The 25,981-nt window shown below is 35.8% G+C and overlaps 1 protein-coding gene across 1 annotated transcript in view; it reads left to right on the top strand.

Moving 5' to 3' along the window:
• LOC135218958 (uncharacterized) overlaps positions 1-19,558 on the top strand; it is a 22,429-nt gene extending 2,871 nt beyond the window's left edge. Inside the window, exons 2-5 of the mRNA XM_064255396.1 lie at positions 1,644-1,826; positions 6,742-6,829; positions 18,094-18,212; positions 18,255-19,558. Coding sequence (XP_064111466.1) covers positions 1,660-1,826; positions 6,742-6,829; positions 18,094-18,212; positions 18,255-19,245 — 1,365 coding nt within the window. The 5' untranslated portion in view covers positions 1,644-1,659 and the 3' untranslated portion in view covers positions 19,246-19,558. The remainder of the gene's footprint in view (positions 1-1,643; positions 1,827-6,741; positions 6,830-18,093; positions 18,213-18,254) is intronic.
• The last annotated feature ends 6,423 nt before the right edge of the window (positions 19,559-25,981 follow it).

Raw genomic sequence — 25,981 nt, forward strand, 5'->3', positions numbered from 1 at the left:
GAAATATAGCATATTTATTGTAATTTTCGTTGGTGAAACAACACTCTTATTTAACCGTAGATTTTATTTAGCTTGTACCTCGAGTAAGCTGCAGGTCGGCTCACGCCTTGTAGATAGAGTTGGGTATGCTTTTAATAAGAGAGCAAGCTGCTTGTTGGTTAGCTCTGGAACTCCCCTACCTCCTGATCCCCTACTTACTCCACTCCCACCTAGGATTGACAAACAGGTTTGCGGACGGAGAGTGAATTTCTACCTACCATCCTGTTTGCAAGGGGTGGGTGGCTGTGTCATGTCTCCCCTACTGTCACCCGGGGAAGGACAAATAAGATCCATTTAGGTATTATTATTATTAATAGGTTAAAGAGACCTAAAAACATAGCAAAAATCTCTAGTATCTTCAGCTGATATTAGATTTAAACAAAAATAAAAACTGAAATAAAGATTACTGACTTTTTAATACCGACTTTATCATTTCCTGTTGACAGTGAAACACTATTCTGGCACTGTATAGTTGCGGGGATTTGGAAAGTTCGTGTTCTCTTCAGTTCCCTGTGGAGAACTAGAAAAATATGGTTATATATTCACCAATTTCTGTTTGAAATTGAAAAGCTGTTGTATTCAGCTATAGAAGGAACAGTTTTCATGCCAGAGTGAGATAAAAATTTGATTGGAACGACATTCTCTCTCTCTTCTCTCTCTCTCTCTCTCTCTCTCTCTCTCTCTCTCTCTCTATTATATAGCCTTAAAGGATATTGTACTGTCTCAGAAAATCATCTTTGCTCTGCCCCTAACTGCACCCATTATTTAGCCGTTTATTTTACATTAATTACAGCTTCCTTTCTTCAGACTTGCTGTCCAATCTCTCAAGTTATTAATGCAACGTGCAACAGAGGGGTTTTCTCCCAGTTTCACCTTAAGACCTTTGTACTTCAACTCCTTTATTTTCTGGATCCTTTGTCTTCCTATCCAAGCAATCCAACTCCCTCTCCACTTTCTTTAGCTTTGACTGGCTGCAGTTGCCATAGTGCTGGACTTTATAGCCTAAATACTTGAATCCGTTCCTTGCTTGATTTCTTTTTTTCGTTTTCCTAACATTGTCTTAAATCAGATTCTTCAGAAGTGTTGATATCTACAGTAAAATATCAGTAATATTTACTACACCTTCTAATTGCTATAAATAAAGGTTAACCATGAACATTTAAATGAATTACTCTATACAAATTTACCGGTTTATCATTTTTTTCAAGATAGAAACGAGATACTGCTTGCACAGATATTTCTTCTTGTATAGTTCGAGTCGTCTACGCAGTAGCAATGAACGTGGGCGACCATGAACATTACAACGAATTACAGTGTACACATATTCTGTTTCAGCTTTAGCTTAAGATAATTGGTACAGAGAATGCTTATACAAGTTTTTTTACTTAGATTTTCCAAGAGTGTTGGTTATGGCAGTGATATGTAAAGTAACGTGGAAGATAACGACGACTGTACTTTTCCAATTCATGATTCTCTGAGGCTAATAAATTCATAAGTTAAGTTGAATTAAGCCAGCCATATGCCAGCACGACTCTTGCATGAACGAGCAATCCGTGATAAGTACGAAAACTAATCTTGTATTCTTTTGCCCGTTTCCTACCTAGGAGGCCCTTTGTCATTATGGCTGCCGACGGGTCAAGATGGCTGCGCAAAGCGACTGACTTGGAACGCATGTTTGAAATTGGGCATCAGATGCAGGTGTATTTGACCCATTATACTCTCGACCTTGCCTCTGCGGAGCCGTTGGATGAAGCTTTCTTCAGAAAGGCTTTGACACACCTGTACAGGTAAGGAGGAAACAGCATGAAATGCACTTTTCACTAATAATGTGCTCCTGCATGTACGTATTTTGTACGTACCTGATCAAGTTTGTTATATTAATTCCAAAGTTGATAGAATAGTTATCTGAAAATATGTAGCCCATCCTTTTATGTTTCTTTAGATGTACATAAATGTTGTCGTCACAGACTGATATGGACTTATGAAGTGTAATACCATTTTCTTGTAAGATATTCCCAAGGTACAGGGAATTCCATATTAATAGGGTATTTTTGGCCAATATATAATATATATATATATATATATATATATATATATATACTATATATAATATTACATTAATATATATATATATTTTACATATATATATATATTAATATTATATATAATATAATATATATATTATAAAACAAAACATCTTGCGGATTCAACTGGACTTGCTTAACCTACCTTAGCCATTGCAACATTGACTGCCATGATGCCAGCTAACTTTTAAATGCTATGAAATACAAACATAAATTTGAAGAAACTAAAATAATTATAATCACCACTTACGATGATGCAACGAGATTACGTCTTGTCAGTAAAAACCAAATGGGAAAATCGATGAGAGAAAACTAATGAACACTGTATCTTCACTTTTCTTGCCGATTGTACATAATTATATATATATATATATATATATATATATATATATATATATATATATATATATATATATATATATATATATATATATATATATATATATATATACAAATAAAGGTTTTTTGCCACGAAGGAAAAAATGAAAAAAGCGAGATAGCCAAGTACCGAAAGTACTTGGCTATCTCGCTTTTTTCATTTTTTCCTTCGTGGCAAAAAACCTTTATTTATACATAGCACCACGTTTTATATACTTCGTGATCAAGTTAAGTATATATATATATACTTATATAATTATGTACAATCAGCAAGAAAAGTGAAGATACAGTGTTCATTAGCTTTCGCTCTTCGATTTTCCCATTGGTTTTTTACTGACAAGACGTAATCTCGTTGCATCACCGTAAGTGGTGATTAGAATTATTTTAGTTTCTTCAAATTTATGTTTGTATTTCATAGCGTTTAAAAGTTAGCTGGCATCAATGGCAGTCAATGTTGCAACGACTAAGGTAGATTAAGCAAGTCCGGTTGAATCCGCAAGAGTGTTTTCTATGATGTGAGGAGGAGCCCGAGAACCTCGAGTGGGAGAGCAAAAGTCACTGGATACTGGCTTATGTAGTGGCTTTCACACTTCGATTACTTTGACGTTGACATGGATCAAATGCTAGTTGCTGTTTACAAAGCTACTCATTAAAAAGAAATCTTTATCAAGGTTAAAGAGCCTTTCAACTCAAAGATTTTCTGGCTATGCTCCCATTACAAGCGGTTCGTGGTTAGCCTACACGGCTGCATTACTTTGCCGCGAGGCTGAAAGATCTCCCAACACATCAACTTTTTTTGCACTATATAAAACTTTAATTGCCTACCCAATAGATATCTAGTTATTTGTGGTAATGAATATTTTTACTTAACACAGCTTTTTTCTTGAATGATTTCTAGATGAAAACCGATTTTCAAAATTACAGACTATTAAGAGAGCAAGAATGAGAATGACCATAGCCTGTGGTTGAAAATTTCCACGTCTTTTCACAATTTTTGAATTTCTTAGAGAATTAACTTGAATGCTATGGTCCTTTCAAATTTTATCTAGCAAAGTGCAGCACGATCTTTGCAGCCATATCACCCGTTTCCCAGGTATATGTGCACTGACTCGCCTCTCATCTGCCTGTCCCCATCACAAGTCCATCACCAATACTATAATTATCTCTCTCTCTCTCTCTCTCTCTCTCTCTCTCTCTCTCTCTCTCTCTCTCTCTCTCTCTCTCTCTCTCTCTCTCCACTTCCAAAACATACTTTAAAAATATATATCATCACTCAACTCCCAAAGAAAATTTAATTAAATTAAGTAGCTGTAAGTAGGCTATGCTTTCACGTAGGCAGATTTTGCTCTCTCTCTCTCTCTCTCTCTCTCTCTCTCTCTCTCTCTCTCTCTCTCTCTCTCTCCCCACTTCTGAAACATATTTAAAAAAAATTATATCAATCAATTAATCTCAGATTTATTATCTCGCTCTCTCTCTATCTCTCTCTCTCTTCTCCTCTCCTCTTCTCTCTCTCTCTCCCCCTCTAAACTTAAAAAAAAAATAATCAAAACTCAATTAATCTTCAAAGTAAATATAATTAAATCTCTCTCTCTTCTCTCTCTCTCTCTCTCTCTCTCTCTCTCTCTCTCTCTCTCTTCCATTCTGAAACATTATTTAAAAAAAACAATTACACCAATATCTCAAAGTATATATGAATTAACTCTCTCTCTCTCTCTCTCTCTCTCTCTCTCTCTCTCTCTCCATAATATTGCGTTCATGACTGAAATTTTCCTCATGATTTCCACCGGTATTGCCCAAATTTAGATAGATTTTCTTTCATTATTTAAGATCCGTTTCTAATTACGCATGAGTTTTACGTCATTTTAGCGTCAAACATCACTTGAAAGTAAGGTTTCACGGTAGATTTTAAAGAAGGATGATCGATATTATACTCGTAACTGACGTTACCAAACCTGCATGAACGAATAATATAGAGCCTGTTACTGCACTACAAAATTTTTATATTTTAAAGTTACTAAGAATCTAGAAAGCAACAAACACAACTATTCTGAAGCTCCGCCACCTTTCTAGAGTTGCCAGGTGTGGCATTATTGAGCAATATTTGTCCGAAGATATAATAAAACTATCTTCATTTTCTTACCGATAGTACATATATATACATTTACATATCTAATAAAAGGAGCCCATAAAAACACCAAAATATAGAGAGAAAAATACTATATTTCAGAGACTGCTGTCTCCTCTTCAGGTAGATGAATGAGAAAAGTTTACAGAAAAGGTGGTATTTATACCAAGAGGTCCATCCACAGGCAAGCCAATTTAGGTCCCCCGCTGATAATCTTTCTTTAATCTTCTTAAGCGTTGGTTGAATGAAAACCTTTTCGATCGTATCTGAAATCCATGCTCCTTTTGAGATGTTCATTACCTGCCTCTCTTTAATTAAGGCCGATTCCATCATATGACTTTTGTACCAACAGTTGCTGCTATAAATTACACGTGACAAATTCCAGTTTATTTTATGGTTATGTTCATTTATATGGTTGAAAATAGCTGAGTTCTGTTGTCCATACCTAACTGACCGTTTGTGTTGTATTAATCCATGGGGAAGTGATTTACCTGTAAATCCGATGTAAGATTGGTCACAGTCCTGGCATGGGATTTGGTAAACCCCAGTGTCCTTGGGAGATGTCTTTTGTTGGACGTTAATCAGGGATTTGGCTAAGATGTTTGGGTAAGTAAATGCAAAAGGGTTAGATTTTCCGAGGGTCTGAGTCACCTTCTTAATCGTGTCAGGTGTGGAATTTTTATTTTATTGTTGGGTGTATCTCTGGCCTTGTCTTTAGGGGGTCGGTAGAAATATATGTTTGCTTTGTGAATTGCTTTCTCAATTATATGGTCAGGATACTTTAAAGACGAAAGTTGCTTGCGAATTAGTTCAAATTCTTTTTCCAGGAAATCTGGGGAACAAATTCGTAAGGCTCTAAAGAACAGGTTGCTGGCTACACCTATCTTGATAGCAATGTCGTGATAGCTAAAGTAGTGAATGTATGAAAGTGAGAATGTTGGTTTTCTGTATATGGTAAATTTGTGTTCTGTCGTGTCTCTGATTATTAAAACATCAAGAAAAGGATTTTTGTTGTCTGTTTCCCATTCAACATTAAATTTGATGATGGGCACTAATGCGTTTAATTTTGAGAAGAATTCATTAAAATTGCCCCACCTATTATCCCAAAATGTTAGAATATCATCCACATATCTCATCCACAGCATGTTTTTGGGTTTTTTTGCATTTATTACTGTAGTTTCAAAGCATTCCATGTACAGATTGGCTAAAACTACCCATACTACACCCGAATTTTTGCTTGTAGAATGATTCCCCGAATGAAAATACGTTATTAGATGCACATAATTCAACCAACTTTATTATTTTGTCAAGCGCCAATGGGAAATGATCTGAATAGGGGGATAATTTTTCCCTTAAAAACTGAAGAACGTCCTGTACTGGTACTTTTGTGAATAGGGAGTCTATGTCAAGGCTTAAAAGTTTTATGTTGTGAAGTGGTATATGTGCTTCTTTGAATTTGTGACAAAAATCTTCCGAATGTTTAAAGTGACTGGGAGAAAAAGTGCCTAAAAAACGGGAAAGGAGGCCAGCTAACCATTTAGAAATTTTGTAATTGAAAGCTCCGGCACATGAAACGATGGTTCTGAATGGAAGATTGTCTTTGTGAGTTTTGAGAAGGCCATAAAAGTAGGGTAATTTAGGATTAATTACTTTAAATTTCTCTAATAGTTCAATACTCTTTTTGTCTTGGCCAATTGATAAGTATGTGTGCATACTTATCAATTCCCCAGCCATGAAGATGCATCCAATCGATGTGAAACGTTGGCAATAAGTCTTATAGACGTTGAGACATGCCTTTGCCTCTCTGCTTTCACTCGGGTGTGACATGCGTACCAATCCAAGTAAGTCAGCGGACAAAGCTATATATATATATATACATATATATATATATATATATATATATATATATATACTATATATATACATATATATATACGTACATATATATATATATATCTATATATATATATTTTTATTAAAAATAAAAATATATATAGTTATATATATATAATATATGTGTGTGTGTTTGTAATTTATCTTTGGTAACTTAATAGCTGAAATATATTTTGGTCTGGAATTTTGCATTTAATTATGCATTTTCCTGTGATTTCACAGGAAAGTCCCAGTCTTGAGAGTGTGCCTCCGGGAGAGGGACTCGGAACTCTGGCTGCTGGAAATGGAGAAGTGCATCATTGATCTGCAGGTAAATGACTTTTCATATAACTTAATAGCCTACATCGTCAGATATAATCAGCTACCCATAAGTCTCACTGTATCAGTTGTGTTTAGATCTTTTGCTTCTATTGTCCAAGGCCCACTTGACTTCCGTCCTATCGAGCTTCTTAGAGAAATAGCTGTGAACTCATTTTCTAACAGACGGGTTCTCGGTAAGACATTTTAAATGTTTCAGAATAAAAGGTTTGCATTTTGTGATTGTATAGTCAGTGTCAGAATTCTTGGCAACCTGGGGATCTAAAGCATAACATATCTCTTTGAAGCGCTGTTCTTTGGATCAGAATTCTTAAACATTTAACTTTATTCAAATTTAATTTGTGCGGAGAATTTCTGGATTTATTTTAAATGTTCCCGATACGAATTCCTCTAGCTGGCAGTATGTTGTATTCAATATTTTGTAAATGCATAGGCTAACTTGCCCGTAGCTCATCAGTTTATTGATCTAAGTATTCATTCCTTCAAACTAAAAGCCTTGATTTTGTGATGACAATGCCAAGTACAAAACTTTTATATTGAGTCTGAACGATGAATTTCTGAAATTGTTGAGTAAATCCCAGATAATAATTAAATTATCATGATCATCTTATCTCGTATATAGTTTCCAACTGGATAAACTTATCTACGGCTTAACAGGTGATTTATCGAAGTCTCGGGTTAAGGAAATGTATTTCTTTTTTTTTAATAAAGAGGTACTCGTATATTGATCCTATAGTAACTGTTTAATTGACTTGTTTTCTTTTTTCTTTTACTGCGAGCTACAGGACTTGATATAAATACAATTTATAGTCTCTCTCTCTCTCTCTCTCTCTCTCTCTCTCTCTCTCTCTCCTCCTCTCTCTCTCTCTCTCTCTCCGTTGTTCTCAGTTGTGTATATCGATGAGTTTCAAGACGTTGCAGACTAATTGTAATTTTTGTTCATATATTTCACGTTGCCTTTTTTATCAATTCTAAACCCACTTTGCTTAAGTAAAAAAATTTTTCCTTTCGTATTCAGAAACTTTTGCAGTGACAGGATTTGATACTTGGACGAAAGGTCAGAAGCTCATTTCCTTTATGCTTTATTTTTATTTTGTGATAAACTCTATCCGTATAAATCATTATCTTAATACATTAAAACTTCATTATTTCTTAGGTCTGTTTATTCGTAGAGCATTTTTTGCGTACTTCAAACTGAACTCTCTGGATGATAACGGAAAGAGTTGCAAATCAAACACTTTACCTGTGGGAAAGACGGTTGACGTTCGTCGTGCAAGAAAAGAAAGACTTGTCTGCAGTATAACTAGGGGGCAGAGTACTAATTTATAGAGTAGGCCTCTGGGAAACATATTACCTTTGGTCTTTTACTCGAATATAATGCATGCTGGCGAGATCTCATTGTTGTACGCTACTTTGTGAAACGAAAAGTAAATTTTTATATACAAAGCTTTAGAATTGTCCAATGTTTCTAATTGATTGGTTCATTATAGCTACTATAACTGGCGTCACATCACCAAGGTTATGGACGCCGTAATAAAAAAAGGAAACATATATATATATATTGTGACGAAGTGCCAAGTATCTGGTTACTACACTTACCATTCATGAACTGATACCTCACAAAAGCCAGACACCTGAACCCTCATCACAGGTATTAAACGACTGAATACTCTAAAGGCAACAGTGATCCCTTAACAACTTACCAGTATTGCAAAAAATCAGACTAAGTTCATCAAAACAGGTGTGAGATAATCTTGTAAGAAATTAAATTAATCAAAGGGCATCACTCCATCAACAACTTTAAAAGTCTAAGTATTTCCCTGATTTCAGAAGTCTAAGTACTTCCCTGGTTCTAAGTCACTTCAAGTTAATGAAGGAAAACATATCAAATACCACTCTATGTTTCTACCTAACATCAATATAATCAAATGCAAATATACTGGTATAAAAATGAAAAAACTTATAAAAATTTTAAATAAAAAAATTTATTATTAAACTCAAAATTTATAAGTGAAATTCACAATATCAGGGAAAATTACTGTTACTTGCAAAAAAAGTAAAGTTTAATTAATTCTTGAAACAATTAAGTAAAATTAAATCAAAATTAATTTATCACAAAATTCAAGAAAATTAATTCAATCAAAATTCAAAAGTGTTAGGCAATAATTGAAAATTTGAAATTAATTCACAAGTGCTAAACAATAATAAAACTTGAAAAAAAATTCTAAGTAAATGCAAATTAATTCACAAGTGTTAAATTTAATTAAATGTGCAATGATTAAGCAATGAAAATAACTAAGTCAATAAAATTGTGAATGCAAATGAAAATACAGAAAAATGTGGACAATATCAAAATTTGCAAAAAGCATTAATCACACAGAATATAAAATAAAAAGACACACTTCAATAAGAAAATGAACAAATGCACAAAAATGAAACAAACACAAAACACAAAAATTTGCAATGTGTAAAAACGAAAATAGTTTCTCTCAAACCACTGTAACCATCAGTTATTTAGTTTTTACCAAACCACTGTTCCTATCAGTTATTAGTTGTTATCTAACCACTGTTCCTATCAGTTATTAGTTGCAACTAATAAAAATATAACACACTTTACCTTTTTGGTATACCAACTTCTTTCTTTGCTGCAGGCTTGTTTCACACTTTCACAAAACCAGGCACCGTTACAACAACAATGTTTGTTCAGATTCCACAAAAACACTAAATACTACTAAACAAACTCTAAGAAATATCAAATCTGAAATTTACAAATTACGAGTGACCATTCAAATAAGTAAGAAATCGTTACGTTACTTTTAAAATCAAAAGTGCTATGCGATGGAGAGAGAGAGAGAGGAGAGAGAGAGAGAGAGAGATCTGAACGCCTCGAGTATCTAAGCCCGAATGAAAAACTTCTCCCTTACGGAAGCTGGACAACGGAGATGACAAAACATTTTGAGACCCAATTCTTTCTAGAAGCTTCGAAATCTTACGCAACTTTACATACAAAATATGTAATCTGCACGTGGCTTTGACAAAGACATACACGTATGAGACCAGTCTGTTAAAAAAAAAGACATGTACTCGACTCGATCGACCGAAGCAGACGTCCCTTATCTTACTTGATGACAGAATCCCAAAACACAAATGAAGACTCGAGCTCACTTATCAAACGTGTTGACAGATTTTGAAAAACAACTCTAGCTTTGAACGGACAAAGATATTCTCTCTCTTTCTACATTCTACGTTATATATATATTCTTTTACATTATGTTATGCGAAATCTGAACACACATTTAAAACGTCCTATCTCTAAACTATCTAGGAATCTGAAAAAATGTTGCACAAAATCTTATACACAATATTTTATACAATCGAAGAGGGGAAATATGCATTTTGACAGTAGCAATATATAATATATATATATATATATATATATATATATATATATATATATATATATATATATATATATATGTATATATATATATATATATACATATATATATATATATATATAGATATATATATATTAATTATGTATATATATTCTGAATAGTCACATCTATTCACATATACTATGTATACATACACATTGCATATGTGTACAATTTAAAATTTATTGAGGATGCCCGTCTTCTTAACAAAATTCACAACTGCACCATATTCCAATCCTCACTGGGAATTGTAGCAAAGATAAAATGTCCTTCCCAGTTGCGTCCCAAGGAAAGGAACCTATTTGAAATTCCCAAGACTAGGTCTCGTAGGGGGATAGTGCCGTCAGTGGACCTCATGCGGTGCACTGTAGGCATTACTTATGGTTCTTTGCAGATTGCCTTCGGCCCCAAGCTGCAACCACTTTCGTTCCTTTTACTGTACCTCCTTTCATATTCTCCTTCATCTTACTTTCCACCCTTTCCTAACAATTGATTCATAGTGCAATTGCAAGGTTTTCCTCCAGTTACACCTTTCAAACCTTTTACTGTCAATTTCCATTTATGGGCTGAATGACCTCATAGGTCCCAGTGCTTGGCCCTTGGCCTGAATTCTATATTCAACTCAACTTAACCCAAGACTAAGACATTCGGCCAATCCAATCCTCAACCAGCACAACATCGTTTCTTGCCTCCTTGGCATGTAGGGATATGACATAGGAGGCACTGATGACGTAATATTGCGCACTTTTTTTTTTAAATTCTTTACAACATTTTCCCACATGGACTACCAACACTTTAATTATCTGACCTACTATAGGATATAGTACATCCCGATATGGCAGTAGGCATCTTCTGGGTTCTGGGGATGTGACTGCTAACTTAGCAAGTTGATCGGCCTCCTCACTCCGAACCACCTCGACATGAGAAGGCACCCGGCAAAAGTGTGCTTCTTCCCCTCTTCCTTGCACTATAAGCAGCCGTTCCATTATATCTAAAGCCAAAGAACACTTCTCGAGTCACATTGCATAATAAAACTAATTCCACTCGAGTTAAAATTTCCTTTAAGGCCTTTAAAATTGCATGCAGTTCCGCTGTAAAAAAAATAAATGGAACTACCGTGCATTTCAGGGACGTGTCTAATTGATTTTCGTCGATAAAATCTCACCAAAGCATCGGATATGGATCGTATTTTGGAAATAGCTATTTGAAGCCACAGCCTAATTGGCAAAAATATTCAGTGATGTCTAATTTTGATAATTAAGGCTCTTATCAGAGTAAATCAAAGAAATTTAAAGGGAAACTTAGCTAAATCTAGCAGGCTCGTACATAGAGGCTAGTACAACGTCATTACTAAAGACCCTCCCACTCATTGATACTGTAGTAGTAGCAACAGTAGTATTTGGAATTCTTTTATTGTTTCAGACATTCAAACTCCCAAGTAGAGTACAATTAAAGAATGGGCTTTAAATGAGAATATTAATTTTGTAATACAGTTCCATGGCGCAATCCGCGCTTCTGTTGATTTGAAATATGCACCAAATCTTAAACAGTCTCTGTGAAAACTATTGTTACCCTGCAGTTCCAAGGATATGTGAATTTCGTTCTGATACCCGCGAAATTTGCCAAACGGTCTTAGGGTCTATGTGGATAAAGGCCAGTATTTAGCGAATGAATAAAAATGCATTATTTAACATCATCATTATTGTTATTATTCATACTTAGACATCAGGAAAGAGGGTGATAGAACATATATAAATACATATGCCGTATACATAGAAATATGGTACATACATAAATGCATATACACATAATACATAAATGAAATTTATAATATAGATTTTATATATGTATATATATATATATGTGTGTGTGTGTGTCTGTGTGTGTGTGTGTGTGTAAGGAGGTCAGTAGAATAGGCAAGTTGTTAAAAATGGTCGTTGCAGCTAATCAGTGAGATAGTTTATTAGTCTAGGTCTGAAAAGTTAGAAATACCTTGATATAAACAAAATATTTGTATATCTCTCTTTTTCATACTTGTCATTCTAGTATAATACCTATAAAGGTCACCTTTGTCCTCATCTCTTAATCGTTTGGTGTTTGTGTATCGCCTTATTAACCATTTACCACCCGTTAATTATGAGCATATGACGCATAGGATTCTTTCTTTTTTGCATACTGCAAAAATCACGCAACACGAAAGCAGTCTTGAAGGCATGAGGACAATTTGATGGGCTTGTCATAGGTGTAGCAGCAGTCCTGTATACCCTGGCTTTGACCAATGACGATCGGCTGCCCTCGCCCTGTTTTCGGCAGTCTTTACTATTATGTAATGTTACCAGTACATTAGGGCAAAATATCGTACCAACCACCTCTAAATGATCGTATTTTCGTTTCAATGTGATTGTATTTCACCAATTCCAAAAGTCTTGTATAGCTGATAATCAAAAGGTAAATAGAAATAGTGGTATAACTGCTATGTATTCCTAGTCAACATAAAACTGTAAAATGAAAATAGTGATATTTAATATGCATATTTACCAAATCCCCTCGCTATAATATTGTCATATGTATATATATCAAATTCTTATTCATTACCGTGGTATTACCAATGGAAACCGTAATATTTTTGTCAATTCTCAACAGTGATTTGCCTAGCCTTTCCTTTAATACTTATTCTAAAAGAGTGTTAAATATTTGAGATTCACACTACTGGGAACCCTGCTATTATGTCTGATGTTGTAGTTTACGTCACAACTAGCCTCTCTCTGGGTGCCTACTAAATTTAGCTAAGTTTCCCCTTACATTTCTTTGATTTACTCTGATAAGTGCCCTAATTATCCACATTAGATATTACTACATATTTTTGCCAGTTAGGCCGTGGTTTCAAATAGCTATTTCTAAAATACCATCTATACCAGATACTTTGGTAAGATTTTATCGACGAAAATCGATTAGACACAGCCCTGAAATGCACAGTAGTAATAATCTACCACTTCTTTCTAAATCAGGGAAGGCCACTTCAAAGCCGATACCTGTATCTGACTTTGAGCCATCCGTTGTTGCGATGAATGATCTAAAAATATTGAAATCTTTGCCTAAGTGGTGTTTTCTGCGTATGTAGAATAAAAATATTTACAGAATTTTACCTCTGGAAGGTTGCAGGGAGGGATAACCGAATACCTGGCTAGTAAATTCACTGTATTAGGGATGTTTAATTCACGGGTTATAAGTTTCACTCTAAAAGTAAATGTTTGAGGTTGCTTGGTGTGATTTTCATAGAATTGCCAATGCCTTTCATTTCCAATACACATACTTGTTAAGGACTTAGGGAGCCTCTGAAATCAGTACCAGCTCCGAACCAGCCGACGGGGATAATGTAGATCCAGAGGCATCTTACCATCATCTACAAGCATATTCTCAGTGGGAGATGATTGAAATGCTCACTATACACAATCTTATTCCCTAATGATGGATTGAATTAAGCATTTTAAGGCTATTAGACTTTGTTGAGGTGTACTCTTCACACCCATAAGTTAATTTGGAAAACACTAATGCTCTGTATAGTCTCAGCATCTGAATATGGTCTGCATCCCACGAAGTGTGGGACTTAACTTTCAGCGCATTCATTACTTCCAAGCACTTTGTCTTGATATACATCAGATTGGAATCCAAGTCAACTTGCTGTAAAAATTCAGCCCAAGAAACCTCATTTCACCAATACATGGGAGTTTTGGCCCATGTATGAACAGATATGGATCAGGATGGAATCCTTGTATACGGCAAAAATGCATGGTTACAGTTTTACTGACTGAAAACATAAATCCATTCAACTCAGCCCACTTTACCATATTATTTAATGATGCAGAGCTGAAGAGGGTGCTCAGCCACAGCCATTCTTGTTGCTGCAAAGGATGTCGAAAGGTCATCAACAAAAAAGGGTATATGTTATATCTTGGGGAATTATAAACGTGGCTAGAAACCAATTGGTTACTTAGCAACAGGACCTACAGCTTATTGTTGGATCCGAACCACATTATATCGAGAAATGAATTTATATTCACCAGAAATAAATTCCTCCAATTCTGCATTGGCGGCAAGTGGGAGCGAACTCAGGCTACCAGAATGATGTATCGTAAGCCTTTTATAAATCCAAGAAAAGTGACGTGATGCTGCTTGTTAGCAAAAGCTTCACATATGAAGATGCCATTCGAACCAGTACATCAGTTGTGGAGTGCATACTTCGAAAACCACTGAGCAGACGACAGATACTTACCTCATTCCAAGTACCACATCAAACTTGTGTTCACCATTCTTTGGTTTTCCATAATCTTGCACAAACATGATGTCAGTTCAATAGGGCGATAATTTTCTGTGTTGAATGGGGTTTTCCTTGGTTTCATGAATGCCAGTAATTTTAACATCTCCCAAATCTTAGGGGAGATAGGTTTTCGGTAAACTCTGGTAAAAAGGCTTGATATTAAAAGTCATATTTTCAGGGCTATCATTGAATATGTTAAGCCATCCATTCCAGAAACTGATTCAGTACATTTATTTAAAGCTAATTCAAATTCTCTCATACTAAAATGTACATTGTAATGTTCATTCCTTAATGTATTAAAGTCAATTTCGACCTGTTCCATTAGCCTTCTTTGAGCTGAATAGGGTCTATCATCATTTTTCTTTGCAACATTAGTAAAATGATTAGCAAAATCATTGACCACTAACTAGGCGTCCGCTACCTCACAACTATTGATCTTGATAAAGGAATGTTGACAAGGGGTAAACTTGCCTGCTATTTTTCTAACTCTCATCGAAACTAAAGTCTGAGTTGTTTTCAAATTTAGTGAAGATGTGAAAATTGTCCAAGATTCCTTTAGTGGCTTTTTAATTTCCTTGTGGAAATTAACTCTTGCTTTTTGAAATTCAACACATTAATACTCGCATTTTCGTCAGCAGTATCTGGTGAAACCAGACCTCATAGTTCTATGAATTTCCTGGCATTTACGAGTCCACCAGCGAACTGGTTGAAAAATAAATATGCCCGAAGCCGTAGGTATAGCTTGAAGGCCAGCCGAGACCATAATTGTATTAAAAAAGTCAAGAGCATCATCTGCACAGGGAAAGTCATCAGCCGAGACATCTATTGAGCTGTGTTCCTGGAATGCTGCCCAGTCGGCTTTACCAGTGTTCCATTTAGGTACCCTTGAAGATGGAGCATTTGAAGCTACATTCACCACTTTTGGAAAATGGTTGCAGGTAAATCTGTCATTTACCACACTCCAATTAAAATAAATAAGGCATTCATCATTGCATATAGTTTAATCAGTTGCTGATCATGTGTCTGTTTGAACATGAAAATGTTTAGACTCCCCAGTGTCGAGGATTCCCACACTTTCACCCTCTGTGATGGAACACAGGCACCTTCCTCTTTGATTGGTGACGATGTCACCCCAAAGACGGCTTCTGTCTTTCAAATCTCCAAGAATAATAAAGGGACTCGTTAACTGTTGAATGAGGGATTTAAATTCATCAATAGGGAAGACTTCACTTGGTGGCAGATAGAGAAAGCATACTTTATGTTGTCTTTGCAAATGGATTTGCACACCTACCACTTGCAGTGTAGACTGGACACTTATAGGATTTTGTGGGGTGTCATTACAAATATATAAAGCTACAAGTGTCCCCCTGGCCTCCCATATCTACGTTATAAGGGGAATTATAAGATGTATACTCTCATGGGCTGGGACATGTATTATAACCGATCAGGGTCTCCTGCAAAGCTATACATACAGGAGACACTTCTGATACGAGCACCTTAGTTCTTCCCATTTCTCTCTTAATCCATAACAGTTCCACTTAAGAAAATTAATGAATTTTACTAAATTCTGAGGCTGTTAAATTGGAGCCTCTTTTAAGTGTTTTCAGCTTACTGCCTTGCTCCTGTTTTTTTCTGGAAGGAGACCGATTTATTATAGCAGTCTTCCTTTTTCTCGGGTTATCAATCTCAGGATCACCAGACAAAGCTGGTGCTACCTGACGAGGGGTGTGAGGGTCAGACATTGGTGCATCCTCCAAAGCATCAGAAGCTGGTGCAGGCATCAGGAAGACACAAGCACCAGATAGTGATAACACAGCCTCCAATTCAGGAATGTCAGCCATAGCTAGTGCAGTCTCCAAAGAAGCTGACACACCAAGTATAGCTGGCACAGCCTCCAGAGAGGTGGGAGTGCCTCCGGAGAGGCAGGAGCAGCAAAAATCACTGGCTCGGTCTCCATAGAGGCAGGGGTGCCAGAAATCACTAGTGCTGTCTCTGAAGGGGCAGGAGCACCAGAAACCACTGGCATCACCTCTGAAGAGGCAGGAGTGCCAGAAACTAATGGCACTGCCTCCAAAGATGCAGGCGCACCAGAAATTACTGGCTCAGCCTTCAAAGAGGCAGGAATGCCAGAAATCATTGGCGCAGCATCCAAAGAGGCATGAGTACAGGTCATCACTGATTTTCTATTTATATTACCTCTGGTAGCATTTACATTTCCGAGTACACCAACAGTTGGGGTCTGTACATCACTCCCTTCGAGTAAATCCAAAAAGCATGTACTGCACATTCTTCTTTAACTCCGAGATGTGATAATGCTTTTAATTTTTCACTTTCTTTTGCTGAGGTCAATCCTACCATCAGCTTTCCTTGACCTTCAGATGATATCTTAGTCTCTCAGCCAAAACACTTCACAGTGTCTCTATACACATTAAAAATATTGCAACTAGATTCTTCCAGATTAAAAGTCACAAATATATTATAAGAGGTTTCAAATATTCTTGGTCCTATTCCACATATATTTCTGCTCAATTTCCCTTTGCTCTGTACTCGGGCATAGGGTTTCAGTGTAATACACTAGAAGGTTTCTTTGATTTTTCCAAACAAAGATTATCAGTGGGGCTTGAAATGGTCGTCAACTGTGCCAAAACGGTACCATCAAAGGGCCCAGGGGTACTCGACTCCTTATAGCTACTATTCATAAAGACTGGAGAGAAAAAAAAAATTGAACCTGGAAACCTTAATAAGACATCATCAGCCTTTCATGAAATTTATTACCAAAGGCTCAAATGAGAACTAACTCCCAATTGTCCATGCCCTTTCCCTACCCCGCAAGGGATGGCTCAACATGATTAAAGTGGCCCAAGTGTAAGCCAAACCTGCTAGCTTGGTATTACAAGCCTACAATCATCCCCATCCCATTCCTATTATGGGCAAACCGATAGAATGCCGAGAGTCCTATCCCCAGAACCAGCTCCCCCCCATGGAATCCGTGGCCCAGCCCCGCAAAATAGTTACGCCCTTGAGTTATTAATCTTATATCTCTCAGGTCCAAACATTATTGGGTAGTTGATGATCCTACAACAGTTCCCGCAATATAGTTGTAGATATAAACCCAGTCCGAGCTATGATATCTTTTCCTATTTATCAGGTCCAATAAAGTTTAGGAAAAGTGGAAAATTCCGCAAAAATTAATCTAAGAAATATACAATGATCTATGGGACTCTTGGACTCAAATACATGAAAAAATTCCTGGGGCTCAAGAGCCCCCTCACCACGTCAATGTGGTCCCAGTGTTTCAAATAACTTTCTATTTGTAATTAGGTACTTTACTCAAACAACAGACCTGAGTAGCCAATCACTCGTGTTATTCATCTATTAAGGTATTAAATTTCATATAAGATATGCAAGTCCATCGGCTAAAAAGTAGGTTAACATTTAAAGTGATGACAAATAAGGTCAAATTTTTGGTGGCAATGATTATCATTTATATCCATTTTGCAGATCGCAAAGGATGTGTTATTGAAGGAGGAGCTGGACAAGATGACTCTTCATACTTACAATTCGGAGGAGGGTGGGTCTTGTGGTGTGTCAGAGTCCTGCCTCTGGGAAGGAAATCCACGGTCTCTAGAAGGACCTCAATGGGGAGTTTCTTCATAATTATGCTTTGATATGGGATACATTCACTCCATAGCTGATGGAACTACTAACGTGAAAATATGCAATTTACTCTGTAACATTGTGAACGACCTAATGGGTGGTTTAATGATCGACGATGAAGAGCAGTTGGGTGACATCACCGGAGATGCAGAAGTATTGAAATTATATGATGAAGAAGTTGCCAGATTAAAAGAGAACCCTGAACTGGGCGCCGAAATAAAGAGAGAACTCGACGAAGGCGCAAAAGTTCGTCCGTTGATCCGGCATATTTGTAAGGTCCCATCAGATGTGCCTGTCATGACTAAAAGTGTCACAGCCATTTTTAGCTCTGAGATATCAGACAGATTCTACAGGAAGGCGAAGTTAAAGGGAGTCAGCCTTCACTCAGCACTTGCGACTCTTATCAACCTTAGTTTTGTTAAACTATTACAAGAGCATGGCATCAATCAGGATGAATATAATCTGAGAGCTGGACACGATATCAACATCAGGAGATACTACGACTCGGAGAAGTCAGCGAGAGCTCTCGGCGTCCACGGACCACAGTATGGATACAGATCTTCGTTCTGGGCGCCAAGAGACTTGGTTCCTGTGTTCTGGGAGACTGCCAAGGAATTCAACACAAGGTTTCACGCAGATATATCGTCACGAAAGGTGTTAACGGTGTCAGCGTACCGAATGAGGAATGAAAACACAAGCCAGAATTTCAGAGAAATGTTTAGGACAGACGGGGAGCCAAATTACTACTACACCATATCGAACATGGGGAATCTGTCTGGGGCATTATTCGAAGGGGGCCAGTATGTCGCTCTGAAGAAACTCACGAGGTTCTCTTCTCTTAGGAATGGGAACTCTTTCATGTGCATCTATATCCATACATTTAGAAACCAGTTGAATCTGACATATGCTTATTCTTCAAGGTTCTTATCACATGACACTGTTGAAAGGCTTGCAGACCTGTTTGAGATTAACCTGCCGTTAGTTTGTGATATTTGAATGAGGGGTTTCTTCCTGAAGCCTTAGACATTGCTTAATAGAATAAAAAAATTTTATATATGAGAAAAACAGTGGTACAATGAAAGTTATTTATTTTCATGCAGAAGTCCTTATGTTAAAGGTTTATTTTTTTATTAATCCTTTGGGTATTAATACTACATTTTTTATTAGCGTGGGTATGAATGAATGATTTTGAGTTATCTGGCATCGTGACAACTGGGTATATCATGGCTATGAAATTATTTTCGTCTAAGATGTGAAAACGTGGAGAAACCATGTAAGATACACTAATTAAAAAAAACGCTGAGAATTATACTTGGATTTTTATTCCGTCCTAAACCTGTCCCAACAGTGTCGTTTCAGTGTGTAGTAGATATTACATTAATTGGCCGCTGTTTCTTTCTGGCAACCACTGGGTATGTGGAGTGGCAACCCGAGATGGGGAGGAGAGTCGGTCTGTCGAATTTGGGATTCGTGAGGTTAGGTAGGTTGTGGGCGCTCTCAGGGTATTGGGTCGGCTTCTCTAATTAATTGTGGAGTTAGTTGTGTGGCCGTTCACCCATTGTAATAAGGTAAGAGTTTGCGCCATGTTTTAAGGTTATTTTCGTTTTTCTTGAAAAAGATAAGACTGCGGTGTTTGTTATACTGTAGAAAATGAGAAAACCACGTAGCATCCAGCTTCTTAATTTTCTTAGTTAGGCTGTAATTAACGTCATGAGTAGACGCAGCTTCTTCTAAAGAGAGAGAAAAATACATGATTACATGTCGGCCACCTTGCTGAGGACAGGAATGGGAGAAACATGCATAAAGTGGAAATGAGAAAAGTGAAAATAAGAGTAAGATAGGATAAATATTAAAAATTAAAAGAAAATATTGAAGATAAAAAAGTAGCAGTAAAAGATTTGGTACACAGTGACTAGATCGTAATTAAGTTTTTTTTTTTTTTTTTTTGTCATCAATATCAAATTCATTACGAAGAGTGCGCCGGCTATCTAACAAATATGGTCATACATGATATTTCACTCTCCACATTTCCCACAATCACCATCTTGCCTACTTTGACTTCCATGTTGAAATCATGTGAACGCACTTTGCAGACATCCTATCATCATTTAGAAATAATGGTGTTATTTACTATCTTAGTATTTTCTAGATAGAAGTCAAGTGCTACATTTGTGGTACTGTTTTTTCATCCACATCAGTCAAATACTGATGAACTGAAAAGGTTAGCCTTCACGATGCTATGATTTTTATTTTCTCTGCTTTTAGATTAAGAACAAAAATTTAATTCTGTGTTGTTTTAATCCACTCCGTCCTATGCGACTATGATTTTATCTAGTTCAGAAAGAAATGATTGTTCGGTATGGACACTTCTTAATATCTTTTTAAATTATTCGATTAATTTCTTCACATGGCTATAAACAGGATTATGTTTGAAGATTAATAGATTTTCTCCTCAGTTCATTAAATATCGCTGTGATAGGCCTTGAATTTCTTTCAAAACAAAGTCATGTGAGTTTCTCACTTTTCTTCATTTTGTTCCATTACTCAAAGGATAGGATTATTAATCTATAAAACTATAACCAGCATATTGCAAATTGCAATAAGAAAGAAAGTAAGATAAAAAAAGTGACCTTAGAGTCTCTCTCTCTCTCTCTCTCTCTCTCTCTCTCTCTCTCTCTCTCTCTCTCTCTCTCTCTCTCTCTCTCGTAGTAGTAGTCATCTTGCTTGGTGAGACGTTCCTGGTCGAAGTCAGATTAATCAACAAATATCACAAGTTTAACATACGTCTAGAATTTGAGAAATATCTAGAAGTGTTCGTGAACTATCGGTGATAAGATTAGTGTGGAAATAGTAGGATAAAGCGTCTTCTAAGTTAGTTTATCAAGTGAAATACTGTAAATCAGAACAAGATGGCAGTAAGCTCCAACTGCGGAAAAAAATGGCGAGATTTAGCTTGCTTGGCAGATTCGCAATACGATGAGGTAGCAGGAAGGGAACTGGCATTTCTGATCTATGAAATCAGCAACAGTCCTAACCAAAAAGATACAAAATCATTCATAGATATATTAGAAGGATACAATCCTTCAAACTGGAACAAATCAAATGAAAACATCTTGAAAATAATTGAAGAAGTTTCAAATAAAATCCAAGTGGTCAAGAGACTCATAAAGAAAATATACATAAACCAACATATTCCGACAAAGAAAATGAATAAAGTGAACCTTGTGAATATCCTAATTGATGCATTAGGAAAAAAGAATGCCAAAAGCATGTAAACTGTGTAAGGTGTGGTATAGCATAGTTAATCCACAAAAACCTAATCAGAAAATGTGCTGCATGCAACATTCCGACCCATCCACAGTGTGCTGAGGTAATGCAAGATATGAGAAAAGACACAAGAATTTTTGCTCAACATGTCTACCATGGATAGACAATGTTATTAAATCAAGATTGAATGTACAAATAGTTGAGGATGAAGAAGAAGAAGAAGAGGAAGAAGAAGAAGAAGAAGAAGAAGAGGAAAAACGTAAGAGAAATAAACAAAACTGAAATGACAGAAAAAGATAAAGGAAAACAAAGAACAAGATAAAAGTATGGATGCAGAGATACTCATTGATACTACATATGAGGCTATAATAAAGCAGCATACCTACGAAGAAATAAATTACGATATGACAGCACAAAAGAAATTGCCGAAGAGGCTCTACCCAGATCTACACAATGACGGGAAAAAGAGGAAAAAATATACAAAAAAGACAAAGTCTGCAACCTTTTGAAAAGAGGGAATTGCAGATATGGAGAAAAATGTTACTACAAACATCCTAAGGTATGTCACAACTATGAAATATATGGTAAATGTGCATACTTAGATGGATATGAGGATGATTGCAGAGATCTTACATCCAAAAATATGCAAAACCTAAAAGAAGGAAAAGGATGTAAGTTCGACAAAAAATGTAAATATATGCACCCTGTAGCCATGAAAAATAATCAAATAAATAACCAATCAAGCAATAAAATCCAAAATAAGAAAGAAACAAATAAAGAGAGGAATGAAGAATATCAGGTAAAAGAAAAAAGCAAGCCATCAACGAGATATGCAGAGTGCCAGCAAAAAATTTCAATGCATCAGACTCAAGATTCTACTCAAGAAGATTAATAACTGTTTTTATTATGCAAGGGGATATTGCAGATATGGAGAAAAGAAAATTGCAGATTCAGACACAAAATGGAATAATTATGATGAAAGGAAGAACAAATATTATGGAAAAGTTGGATTTTTTAATGTCAGAATTTCTGGAAATGAAAAAAAAGAACAACATACCAGAACAGGAAAGAGACATGGGAAAATCCTTATTATTACCAATATTAAATGAAGGAGAAAACACGCAAACCATCATAGTGATGAATGCGCAGGGTTTAGTTACGAGTAAACTCAAAAAGAAAAATAGAGTACTTAGAAGAACTAACCCAAATTGAAAAGAAAATAGATATAATGAATATAAGTGAAACCTGGTATTCCCAAGAGATGGGAATGATGATCAAATAAAAGGTTTCAAACTTATAGATCAGATAGAAAAAATAGGAATCAAGGGGGAACCGCAATATATGGGAAAGACAAAAAAACAAGGAAAAATATATGAGAAATATAGTAACTCAGAATGTGAACTAATAGCGGTAGAATTTGAATCTGAAAAATTAATGAACATAGTAATATATAGACCTCCTAATACTAAAGAGTTTGACTTAATAATAGAAAAATTGGATGATATATGTAGAAATCACAAGGACTGGACTATTCTCCTATCTGGAGACTTCAACTTTCCTTTCGTAGACTGGAAAGAACGAACTAGGAGATTGTGGATGTACTTATACATATAAAAAAAGAGAGTAGTTAGTGCAGAAGATAAGAGGCAATTCGAAAAGCTATTAGATATGCTACTAGAATCAACATTCAACAATAAATCACCTGCCAACAAGAAAGGAAAATACTTTAGACATAGTATTTGTGAACGAGATGAATTATGTTAAAGAAATAATAGTTTAGTAATGCGAGTATTTCAGACCATAATGTCATAGAATTAACAGTCCATTCCAAAGCAAGTGAAAACAGAGATAAGCAAGAAATGAAAAAGTGGGAAGGATATGGAAAATACAAACTTCTACAGTAAAAAATATAAAATGGTCAGGAAATAAATGAAGAATTAAACAAAGATTGGGATAATATTTTCGTAAGTGATGACATAAAGGTAAATACGGAGATATTATATAAAATATTAGAGAAAATAGTGGATAAATATATACCGAAGAAGAAAAGTAAACATCAGTCATGCATACCAAGAGACAGAAGGATCTTGTTCCAGAAAATCAGAAAGTGGAAAAAAAGGTCTAGCAAAAAAAAAAATGCATGGAAAGTTATAGAACTAAAAAGTAAGATAGAAAATGCAGAAACAAAAGATTTATACAATCAAAAGAAAATGAAAAACGGGACTTGGAAGAAAAAAACCCTATTAAATATCAAGCAAAATCCCAAACTATTATACTCATATGCGAAGAAGATGAATAAAAGAAGAATAGAAATAGGCCCTCTAAGAATTGAAGGGAGATTAACGAATGAAAAAAAAGGAAATTTGCAACATACTGGCAGAACGATATAAGAGAGAATTCACCCCTAGAATAGATAATGAAGATAATGATATAGAAGTAAGGGATGAAAATAGTGAATATTTAGCTGACATAGATATTAATGAAGCTGATATTGTGCAGGCTATTAATGAAATTAAAAATGGAGCTGCTGCAGGGCCTGATGGAATTCCTGCTATTTTGTTAAAGAAAGTAGTTCATTCTATCGCAAAGCCACTTGCAATATTATTAAGACAAAGTGTAGATACAGGCAAGATTTATGATGAGCACAAATAGCATATATTACCCCTACTTTCAAAAGTGGATCAAGACTAGAGAGTAATTATAGGCCTGTGAGTCTAACATCACATATTATGAAAGTGTATGAAAGGTATGAAGAAAATATTATGAAACATTTAATAAAAAAAATAATTTGTTTAATAAAGGACAACATGGTTTCGTACCCGGAAAAAAGTACACAAACCCAACTGTTAGTCCACCGTGAGAACATATTCAAAAATATGAAAAGCAGAAATGAAACAGATGTGGTTTATTTAGACTTTGCAAAAGCTTTTGATAAAGTAGACCATAATATATTAGCGAAGAAAATTAGAAAACACAATATCGTGGATAAAGTAGGAAGATGTTAAAAGAATTTTTACACAACAGAAAACAGATAGTTATTGCAAACGACGAGAAATCGGATGAAGCCAAGGTAATATCCGGTGTGCCGCAAGGTACGTGTTAGCTGCAATACTGTTTGTTATTATGATTGAAGACATAGACAATAATGTTAAGGATTCGGTAGTGAGTAGTTTCGCAGATGACACAAGAATAAGTAGAGAAATTACTTGTGATGAAGATAGGAACGCTCTACAAAAGAGACCTTAACAAAGTATATGATTGGGCAGAGGTAAATAGGATGGTATTTAACTCTGATAAATTTGAATCAATAAATATGGAGACAGAGAAAGAAAGCTATATGCATATAAGGGACCTAATAATGAGACTATCACAAATAAGGAAGCAGTTAAAGACCTTGGCTGTGATGATGAATAAAGGAACATGTTTATGCAATGATCAAATAGCAACTCTGTTGGCAAAATGTAAAGCAAAAAATGGGAATGTTGTTACGGCACTTCAAAACAAGAAAAGCTGAACACATGATTATGCTTTATAAAACATATGTTCGTAGTCCACTTGAATATTGCAATATGATATGGTACCCACACTATCAAAAGGATATTGCACAAATAGAGAGTGTACAAAGGTCCTTTACAGCTAGAATAGAAGAAGTTAAAGACCTTGACTACTGGGAAAGACTACAATTCTTAAAATTATATAGTCTAGAAAGGAGAAGAGAACGCTACATGATAATTCAGGCATGGAAACAGATAGAAGGAATAGCAGAAAATATCATGGAACTAAAAATATCAGAAAGAGCAAGCAGAGGTAGATTAATAGTGCCCAAAACTATACCAGGAAAAATAAGGAAAGCACACAGGACATTAATCCACTACGCACCAGCATCGATAATGCAGCGTCTATTCAATGCGTTGCCAGCTCATCTGAGGAATATATCAGGAGTGAGCGTAGATGTGTTTAAGAATAAGCTCGACAAATATCTAAACTGCATCCCAGACCATCCAAGATTGGAAGATGCAAAATATACCGGAAGATGTACTAGCAACTCTCTGGTAGACATTAGAGGTGCCTCACACTGAGGGACCTGGGGCAACCCGAACAAGATGTAAGGTCTGTAAGGTAAGGTCTCAAGGAGGTTCCTAGTAGCCATGGGAACCCCTCTGTTTCCTACTTTTGCTAACATGCTTATGTGCTCCCTGGAGGAGCGAGTCTAGATGTATGTCCCCCTAATTTCCGGCCACTCTTTTATAGACACTACATCGATGACACTTTCGCCCTGTTCAGATGTAATTACCATGCTGATACCTTTCTTGAGTATTTAAACAACCTAAACCATAACATTAGATTTACGGTCGAAACAGAAACACAGAATTCACTTCCGTTCCTTGATGTGAGGATATCCAAGGACGAGTTTGGCTTTCATACTGGTATTTTTAGAAAGAGTACCTTTACTGGCTTGGGGACC

The sequence above is a fragment of the Macrobrachium nipponense genome, chromosome 1 (genome assembly GCF_015104395.2).
Source record: "Macrobrachium nipponense isolate FS-2020 chromosome 1, ASM1510439v2, whole genome shotgun sequence".
NCBI lineage: Eukaryota > Metazoa > Arthropoda > Malacostraca > Decapoda > Palaemonidae > Macrobrachium > Macrobrachium nipponense.